Raw genomic sequence first — 9,272 nt, 5'->3', positions numbered from 1 at the left:
ACTTAGAGTTGTTTAAACTTTTTTTAATTTATTTTTTTAAGCTACTGATTTTAAAAAGAAAATAAAATATTCTATCAAAATCTTTTACTAAACTTAAATTAAAAATAAAAAAAAATGTGAATAGTTTATCTTTTCTTAAATTTCTTTCTCCAGATAAAATTGGGATAAATTAATCACTAATAATTAAAAAAAAAATGTAAGAAAAATATCCTTAAGAACTTGAGAGCACAAATAACTCGTATAATAAAAAAAATAAAACCCTACATCTTAATTAGTTTAGTTAATCTTTTTTAATTTTTTTTCTTGTCGAATCCTAGCAAATTGAAATGGTAACGGTGTGATGCCAATGCCATTGGTGTGAACATTTACCACTTCAGTTTCGGTTTCACTTTCTCCTAGCCTATCCCAACTTTCAGGTTCTAGAGTTTAATGGCGGAGCCACCGCAGTCGCCGGTGACGCCGCCGGCAACGACGATAACCGATCTGGACGAGGACTCCATGGTTAACTGCGCCACCTACCTGAGCCTCCGAGACGTTTGCAATTTGGCGATGGCATCCCCTGCTCTCAAACGCCTCGCCTATTCTGATTCCATCTGGCAACGCTTCTTCAGGTCACAATGCCTTCTTTTACATTTCATTCTTTCAATTCGCTTTCTGTTATTGAATTACTGAATTGAAACCGAATGTCGCAGCGAGCAGTGGCATCAACAGTTTCCTTCGCATTGGAGTGGAAACGGAGCTAGGGAGGTCTATCTGGCCAGATACGCCGCGTTGCGACAATTCAAGTTTCTCGATCCCTTCCTTCTGGAGTTTAGTGAGCAGGCTAAGCCTTGCAACCACTTGCTCCTCTGCGAAAATAGTCTTTTCTTCTCACAGGTTGGTTTTTGTATCAAAATTGATTTTGAACGTAATTGATTCAAGGCTTAAGTTAATTACTGGTTTGGTTTTTGCACAACTTTGTCATTCCTTTTAGTTCTTTGTCGTCCAAAATTATCGAGACTAATAAAAACATTCAAGTTTTTTAATGCAATGAAATATATTATAACAGCCTAAATTTATCCCAAATTTAGTAAAAATTCTCGGTAAGTAATGGCTATCTCACCTATGGAGACAAAAAAGAGGTAAAATTCTAGGGATGGGTCAAATACGTAATTCTTTAGGTGCTGATTTGACTAAGGAGCCTCAACATGTCCAAATGGCAAAGATGAATGTTGATACAAATTCACAAAGTGCAGAATGACTTCCTAAAGAGTGGAAAATTCCCACTGATTTGTCTTTGGACAATGTCCTAGGAGATGTTTCAAAAAGAGTATCCACATAAGACAATTAGAACAATTATGCAAGAGTCTAGCTTTTATATCTCAACCAAAATGTCTGTTGAAGATCTTTAATTTAAATGACGAGTATTATTTTTTGGCGTAAGAAGAGTTAAATCAATTTAAAAGGAATGAAATCTGTCAATTAGTCCCCAAAAACCAATAACTTATTGGAACTAAATCGGTGTTTCGAAATAAATTGGATGACACTGGAACTGTCATGAAAAAAACTATAAGGATACTGCTAGCTATAGCATCTTAATAGATTTTAAGCTTTTTCATGGATGTGAAGAGTGTTTTCTTAAATGGTTTTATTAAGGAAGAAGTCTTTGTAGAATAGCCACCTGATTTCATTGATTTTGATCCTCCAAATCACATTTACAAGCTAAAAAAAGGTTCTATGTGGATTGAAGTAAGCACCTAGAGACAGACTTAGTCACTTTCTTATTCAAAATATTTTAACAGAGGTAATGTTGACTCAATTCTATTTGTTAATAAATCTGATAGTGATATGCTTTTTGTCCAAATATATGTTGATGATATCAAAGAATCATAATTTAACTGTGCAAACAAAATTTAAACAGAAGAAAATATCAAAGAATCACAATTTTTTTTTATACAGGTTCGATTATTCTCAAATTAACATTCAATTTAATCCAAGCAACTTTAGCTGGACTTTTTACAAATTCTTGATAAATATCTAATTACAAGATTCTCTTGTGCAACTAGATCAAGAACAAAACAACTTCCTCTTGAAACATACTTCAAGAGAGAAAAGAAAATTACAAGATAATGGATACAATGAATTACCTACAATATCACAGCAAGAATTCAAAATGCAAGAAAAGTAAAGGAGAAATATCACCTGTATTGTCATTGATTTACAATGAAAAATCTATAATATTGAACATTCTCCCTTGATGAATCTTGAGAAAATAAAAATTGATTTTTACTGCACTACATTCTTAGATATCTCACTTTTGCACTTTCTAATTTCTGGAAAAGAAAAATAGTATCTTCAATTTGAGAATTTGAGAGAGGGAGTTCTTTTAAAGATTATCTCCAGTTTTACTTAAATTCAGTTGATTGTATTGAATCTAGATTTGTCTAATTATCTCATTTGGCCCTAGCCCATATTGGTTAGAACCAAAAAAGCTCACAGCACCAAACAAATCCTTTATTGAAAAAACCCACGTGACCAAATATCTATAAAGCCCCTATGGGTTAGGACTAACCATAGATCTTCTTTTAAATTAACTATTTTATTTTTAAGAAGTTTTCTGATTAAGTTAACATATTGGTATATCTGAAGTTGTAACTTAATAATATTCACTAGTCATGCGTTCCATTGTATTAACATCTAGTTTTTATTTTTTTTTTAATTTTATAAAATTGAGTGTTTTTTTATTTTTGATATACGAAAATGTTTATGTTATATTAACTCTATTTTATAGAAACAATTAATTATTTGATTTTTTTATGGATGATTCTTTTAAGAAAAATCCATTTCTTTTTAAACTGAAATGTCCTTATTATATTTTAGATGTAAAATCTAAAAGTAAGTTAAAAGCTTAATTTTATATATAATCTTTTTTAAATAGTTTATCAAAATAAATTCATAAAAACTTTTAAAACACGAAAGAATTAAAAGAAAATATGCTCCAAATATAAGTAATTTCATGGACTTATAAAAAATGACTTATTTTGAACATTTTTTTCTTTTAAAATTACCTTATTTTTAAGTTTAAAAAACTCAACATATATTATATTTTCAACTTTTTAAAATAATGAAATTATGTATCTAAAATATAATTACAATTAAAAAGTTTTTTTGAATAACTTTTTATAAAACTAATATTTATATATTCTTTAGGAATAATACATTAGAAGCAAATATAAATTAACTTTCATATTTCAAAATCTTTGCAAAATAATCATTACACTAATTTCTATCAAAACTACCTCTTTTTTATTAGATAATAAAAAACTACCATTGTGCAATAAAATTCTTAAACTGCAATATTTTTGGGTATTCAACCTTGCAGAAAGATGTTTGGAGTGAACAAGAAAAAAAAGATATCATTAAAATATCATGTGAAAATTGTTGGGTAGAGATTGCAAAGCAAATTGAAGGAAATAATCGAAAAAACATTAAAAATGAACTAATTTAATTTTGGGGGGCTAGCCCCACCCTAACCTTGTCCCAACCCATTTTATGTGTGGCATTGGAGACTAGGGCTTTTAAAAAGCTTTGTATTAAGTGGACTAGAAAAATAAGACTTGATTCTACATGGGGTAGGAGCTCAAAATGACAGCAATAAGGCTTGATTCTACATGGACTAGGAGCTCAAATGACAGCTCTAATTGAACCTAATAAATTATTTGCACATATAAGAAAATTTTCTTAGCTCAAATATAATTATATTTTATCCTAATCGATTATTTTATTATCAGATTAAAAACGCAAGTCTTGACTTATCACAATTTGAGTTGATTATGTAGTAAACTTAATCGATTATTTTGTTTATGAAAATATTTTGTCTTCTTGGAAACATTTTGGGAGATATTTCAAACTTTACAAATATTAAACTACCCTAATAACTATTTGTAGAAACCCTTATGAATATTTGGGGTGAGGACATCATGAAAAACTTCACATCATGAAAAACTTCAGATTTCATGGATCACCAACAAAAATTGTGTACATGCAGAGACTAAAATGAATATTTTCTAGGTTTAAGGATTAAAACACAAAGATTGTGTAGGTATATAATAATGACCAAATGAGTTACTAAATTTGATGTCAAGAGATTTATTTTGCTTTAAATTGGATTTGAAGTAAAGTGATTAATGTTTGTTTTTTTTTATATTCTAAAGGTAAGTTAGTAAAATAAAGTTTATTGGTTTTGTCTATCCAAAGCGCAAGCTACATAGAGTACTCCATTAATTTCTTTGAACCAAATTGATTCCTTAATGTGGAATACATGTGAAAACTTACCTCAAATTATGCTTAGATATTTCTGAGTGAATGTGTAGTAGTAGTTCAAGAATTGAGCATTTTCTGAAGTTTGCTTCTTCACAATTTTGCTCTCTGCTGATTTGTCGGGTGTGGTGTGGTGAGCAGGGTTCACTTGTGAAAATGATGGATTTGGATGGCTATCTGAAAGGAACAACAGATTTTTTCCACACCTTAAGTGATCATAAAGCAAGAATCACCTGTATGAGGTAAATTAGGTAACCTTTGTTGCTGTTACCTTTGTAGTTTTTATATTAGGCTCATTACATGTTTAAATTAATTTCTATCATGACAGCATGTCCATTTCCTTGTAAATTACGTTCTCACTTTCATTCTTTTTAATTCGATGCCATACATACTGTCATTTACATGCTGTTGGTTCAAATCTTTTTCTTTTCTTTATAACTTTTGGTGAATTAGCTTATTTTTTGAGCCTAGAATAAGAGAGAGACTAGGATTTTTAAGAACCAATTTGGTTTTATGCCTGGAAAGTCTATAACAAAAGTTTTTTATTTTCTAATGAAGGTGATGGGTAGTTACTGAAGCATAAAAAGAAACTTATATTTAGTTTTAGGAAAGATATATGATTAAGTGTGAAGGGAAATATTGTCGAGAATTGATAGGGAGTTGGGTTTTAAGGGAGGACAAAGTCCCACAAGGTTAGGTCGACTGCATGAATCACTTGATGCTCTTCAGCTTATAAAAGATGACAGAGATTGTGGAAAACATGATAAAATCAGAAAAGGTGATTTGGACATGTGCATATAAGGGAACTGAAATCACCTGTGAAGAGAGTAGATTGTGGGTTGGGCATTGGAGGAAATTGGTAAGAGGTATCTCACTGTGAATAGTATCCCTTTGATTATGGTCTTCTACAGAACTCACTATTCATTTAGCTGATCACACCTAGTGAGATATGACTGTAGTTGTTAGTAAATTAGCTGTACTTGCTTCATAAAATAATTTGAATGGTTTGTTGGTTAGTAACGATATTCCTAGAATTATTATATGTTATTTTGATTTTCCAAGTTAGATATTTTTCCCTTCTAGAAACTAAATTTCTGTGGAATTTGGGGTGAATTGGCTTAAGCTGAATTAAAATAATCAAACTGCAGGTTGTTTTCCCTTAATGAAGCGACTTCATTATTTCGAGGCAAAACACTGGGGGAAGAGCAAAGTGTTTTAGTTACCTCCAGCTGCGATCACTCCATTCGCCTGTGGTGGAAGGTATCACATAATTTACGACATTCTAGAGACCCCCAAATGTATGTCAAGTCAACGTTGTTATTCCTATTATTCCATATGCTTTGGGTGTTCCCATTAGGAAAGGAGAATGGAGAGTGAGAAATGAAAGGATGGAAATATAACAATTTTCCCTTATAATACTTGATAAAGAAGTTGAATGACGATTTCCGTGGTAAGTAGGTATATCCATCTTTATCTGTATCTGTGCGATCAAAAGTAAAATATATATAAACAAATACTTGAAGTTGTTTTGGATTACAATTCAATTTTCTGTCCCTTGTGTTTTATTTCTAGTATGTACTGTGTTCTACCAATGAACAAAGTACCACAATTTGATCACTTATGCTTGCTCCAAGAAACACTTTTCTTTTTGTCAAATTTTTCTTGGATTCACTTTAGCAAGATGAACCTTGACACTATCGAGGAAAGTTATTCTTATTCTTTTTATCATGTCTATTTTTACAGTGTTTTTCATCTTTTCCTTTGTGTAGGGTTCAAGCTTGAGGTGCTTTAGAGGCCACAACGGTCCTGTTTTGTCACTGTCAAATAAATTATTGGGTGAGGATAGCAGCAAAGTTTTAGCAAGTGGAGGAGAAGATGGTACTGTTCGACTATGGTCTCTTAGCTCGAGTGGTGGACGAGGACAACGTGCTTTGAAGGCTACACTTTATGGGCACGAAAAACCTGTAAATATAATGTCCATTGCTGGGTACGAGTTGATATATTTTGGTTTTCACCGTTACTATGCTTTTCTTTCTTTGATTTTGTGTTAGGGTAGTGAACTATGGGGGTCCAATGTTGGTAAGTTAATCACAGTATTCCAGTAACATGTCATGTCTGTTTTTATGCATTTTATTTTTATTTGCTTAGAACTTAAATTTTTATATAATTGATATGTATCATGTTCAAGGAATTGTAGTTCTTATACCCAGGGGAGGGTTATTGTACTGAGATTCATTTGGATTTACATTTTGTTTATTTATGTCTCACCCTGTAAAATGTACTTTAATTTAGAGATGCATGGTTGGTTTAAGTTGAATACTGAGAATTCTTATAATTTTCACCTGTATGTTCTGCCTGATTAACTTGTAGTGATGCAATTCAACTGTGTAAAGGTGTTCATATTAGTCATCAGCTACAATGATAGATCCTTCATGCCCTCATTTTTCAGGCACAAAACTTCACTTTTGGCGACCATCTCAAGAGATTCTAAGGTAATCCTTATATTCCTGTCTTTTACGTTGTCATGTTAATTTACTTGTGTGTTAATTACCTTTGTTTCCTAAAGGATAAACATAGCATGCATATTGTGTCATAAATTTATCAAAAATGAATATGATAACAGTCAACATGTATGGATACAATGGTATCTGCTTTAAAAACTTAATTGGAAAAAGCTTACCTGAAATACATAACTTAAAATAGTTTTTTTAATATAGAAGTAATCGAGCTAACCAAGATCTTGTGTGTTTTCTTCCTAAGGTGTGATAAGTACCTCCTGTTTGAACTAGTTGAATATTTTCTCTGTCTAGTATGTAAGATACTGGTTTATGAAAGGGAAAAAACTGCAAAGACAAAAATAGTGGAGACTTTTTATTCAAATGCTATTTGATTGCTAGTATATCAAATTCATTCCCTTGGAAAGTTAAACCTTATATTCCAAACCTTTTTTCTTTCTGCTCAAACAGTGCGAAGAAACCTCTATGTTTATCCAACCTTGCTTTATGCTTTTTTTAAGTTGTTGATCAGGATTTGCTAAAATATGATGTCTGTTGGCAATTGAGGTTAGATCTGGTTTGCAATCGATGATTTTATTGTTTAGTTTACTGTAGCAGTTAGAGAAAAAGTGGCGCATTGTTATAGTAACTAAGCTTAGGTTTTAAACCTATAATCCATGTTTTCAGATTTCTTTTTAAGTTGACAGTTTTTAAAATAGATCACACTGTATGGTTCGGTGGTAAATATTGTTTAGTGAATCAAAATAAAACCTTAATAATATTTTTGAAATTTGGCTATTCTTTTACAATATTGGAGCTTTTAAATCTTAATAGGTGAGGGTATGGGATACTGCTACTGCTACATCATCTGCTGTTCGTGCCTCCTGTTGTGTGGGCATGACTTCTGTTCCTGGTACGCCTGTGAACATGAAATGCCATGAATCACTATTATATGTGGCGGCTGGTTCCTCTGTCACTGCAGTTGATTTAAGGACAATGCAGAAAGTTGTCACCGCAGCTATACATCAACCAAAGTTGTGTTCATTTGATGCGGTTCCTTCAAAATATTTAATATGCACAGGTGGTGATGGCAGGTATGATCAGTTACTGTTTCGAGAGAAGAAACTTTGCTGTTGTTGCCAATCGTCAAAATTAGTGAATCACTCTTGTCTCTTTAGTTGTTTGTACTCTGTGAAGATCATGGTGAAACATCATGTTATGTTTTAGTTGGTAGTATTTTCCAATGGATGGCACTGACCACAACTTCAATGCTGCAGGGCAATGCTCTGGGATATTAGGAGAAATCAAGAATCATTAAAGCCAGAGCCTATAGCTGAGTTGGATGGACATTGTGGACCAGTAACTTTACTGTACATGGATTCACACAAAATAGTTACTGGGGGGCCTAAAAATGCTGACGTGAATGTATGGGATGTGGACACGGGTGTACAAACAAATTCCTTGCCTTGCTCTTCAACTGATGGTGCTGGATCTGGCTGTGATGCCATGGCCGTAGAGGGGTGTAGAATTACTACTGCTAGCTCTTTTGAAGATTATTCTGTTGTGTGTTTCAGGGACTTCAACAATGCTACCAATCCTGTTGCAAAACAAGAAAACGAACTGACATCAAAATTTTGGGACTCTATATCTGATGATGACTGAATCTTGGTGGCTCCCAAAATTATATAGATGAATTTAATTTTCTTTTTCAGTTTGGTTAGAAAGTTAGTTTTACACAGAATCTTAGTGTTATGTCTTTCTTTAGTAGGAATTCAGATTGAACTCGGCATGGTATCATCGCATTTGGTTATTTGGTATGTGACCAACTTCTTATATGGACATGACTATATCTAATTCCAATCAGACTCGACATGAACATTTTCTAAGGATGCCAGTTTTGTTTATGGTAACTATTTTTTTTACAATCCAAACAAATGCGTTTTTAAGCCAAACAAATCCTCTTTAAAAATATAAAATTATGAGTTAAGCATAAATAAATATTATTTGGAATTATTTGTGTTTTTCATTTTTAGATTATAGTTGAGAATACACTCCATGACTTCGGTGATGGTTCAAGATAAGAGAAATATAGAAATTCAAGACCTTTTGATGCAAAGTCAAATTGGCCAAACCGGTGAATTACACCATGTATGTTCAGTGTAGTTTGTTGAATTACGACCAGGGAATTACTTTTTTTATTCCACAAGGAATTATTAAATTCGCAAACGAGATTAACATGAGAAAAAAACGGAAGTAATTCACACAAAATGGTTACTTAGTTTTAAAATCTAACATTAATACTCCAAAAATAAACTTTAGTCTTCAAATTGTACGAATAAAAAAAATGTGATTAAATGGCAACACTTTATCAAATGGAATCTCATTTTCCCATCACGTTAAAAAGTAATTTTGAAAATATTTTAGAGAATTAAAAACACACCAGTCCAATTATTTAAAAAAAATGTATTTTCTAAACCA

At 31.9% G+C, this 9,272-nt stretch overlaps 1 protein-coding gene across 1 annotated transcript; it reads left to right on the top strand.

Annotated features, from left to right (window-relative positions):
* Nucleotides 1-310: 310 nt before the first annotated feature.
* Nucleotides 311-8,657, top strand: LOC124831978 (ribosome biogenesis protein ytm1-like). Its single transcript, XM_047306119.2, has 8 exons — nucleotides 311-611; nucleotides 693-876; nucleotides 4,441-4,541; nucleotides 5,448-5,559; nucleotides 6,069-6,286; nucleotides 6,749-6,791; nucleotides 7,629-7,888; nucleotides 8,072-8,657. Exons 1-8 carry the CDS (start codon nucleotides 430-432, stop codon nucleotides 8,454-8,456), a joined length of 1,485 nt encoding a protein of 494 aa, XP_047162075.2. The 5' UTR covers nucleotides 311-429; the 3' UTR covers nucleotides 8,457-8,657.
* The last annotated feature ends 615 nt before the right edge of the window (nucleotides 8,658-9,272 follow it).

Source organism: Vigna umbellata, chromosome 4 (assembly GCF_029865625.1).
Source record: "Vigna umbellata cultivar VRB3 chromosome 4, Vumbellata_1.0, whole genome shotgun sequence".
NCBI lineage: Eukaryota > Viridiplantae > Streptophyta > Magnoliopsida > Fabales > Fabaceae > Vigna > Vigna umbellata.
This window is presented reverse-complemented; position numbering and strand designations above follow the sequence as displayed.

Excerpts from the sequence above, each read along its gene's own strand:
- LOC124831978 (XM_047306119.2), top strand. The coding sequence starts at position 430 with ATGGCGGAGCCACCGCAGTCGCCGGTGACGCCGCCGGCAACGACGATA. Across the intron at positions 612-692 it reads ATCTGGCAACGCTTCTTCAG|CGAGCAGTGGCATCAACAGT; the intron begins GTCACAATGCCT and ends CGAATGTCGCAG. Across the intron at positions 5,560-6,068 it reads CCATTCGCCTGTGGTGGAAG|GGTTCAAGCTTGAGGTGCTT; the intron begins GTATCACATAAT and ends TCCTTTGTGTAG.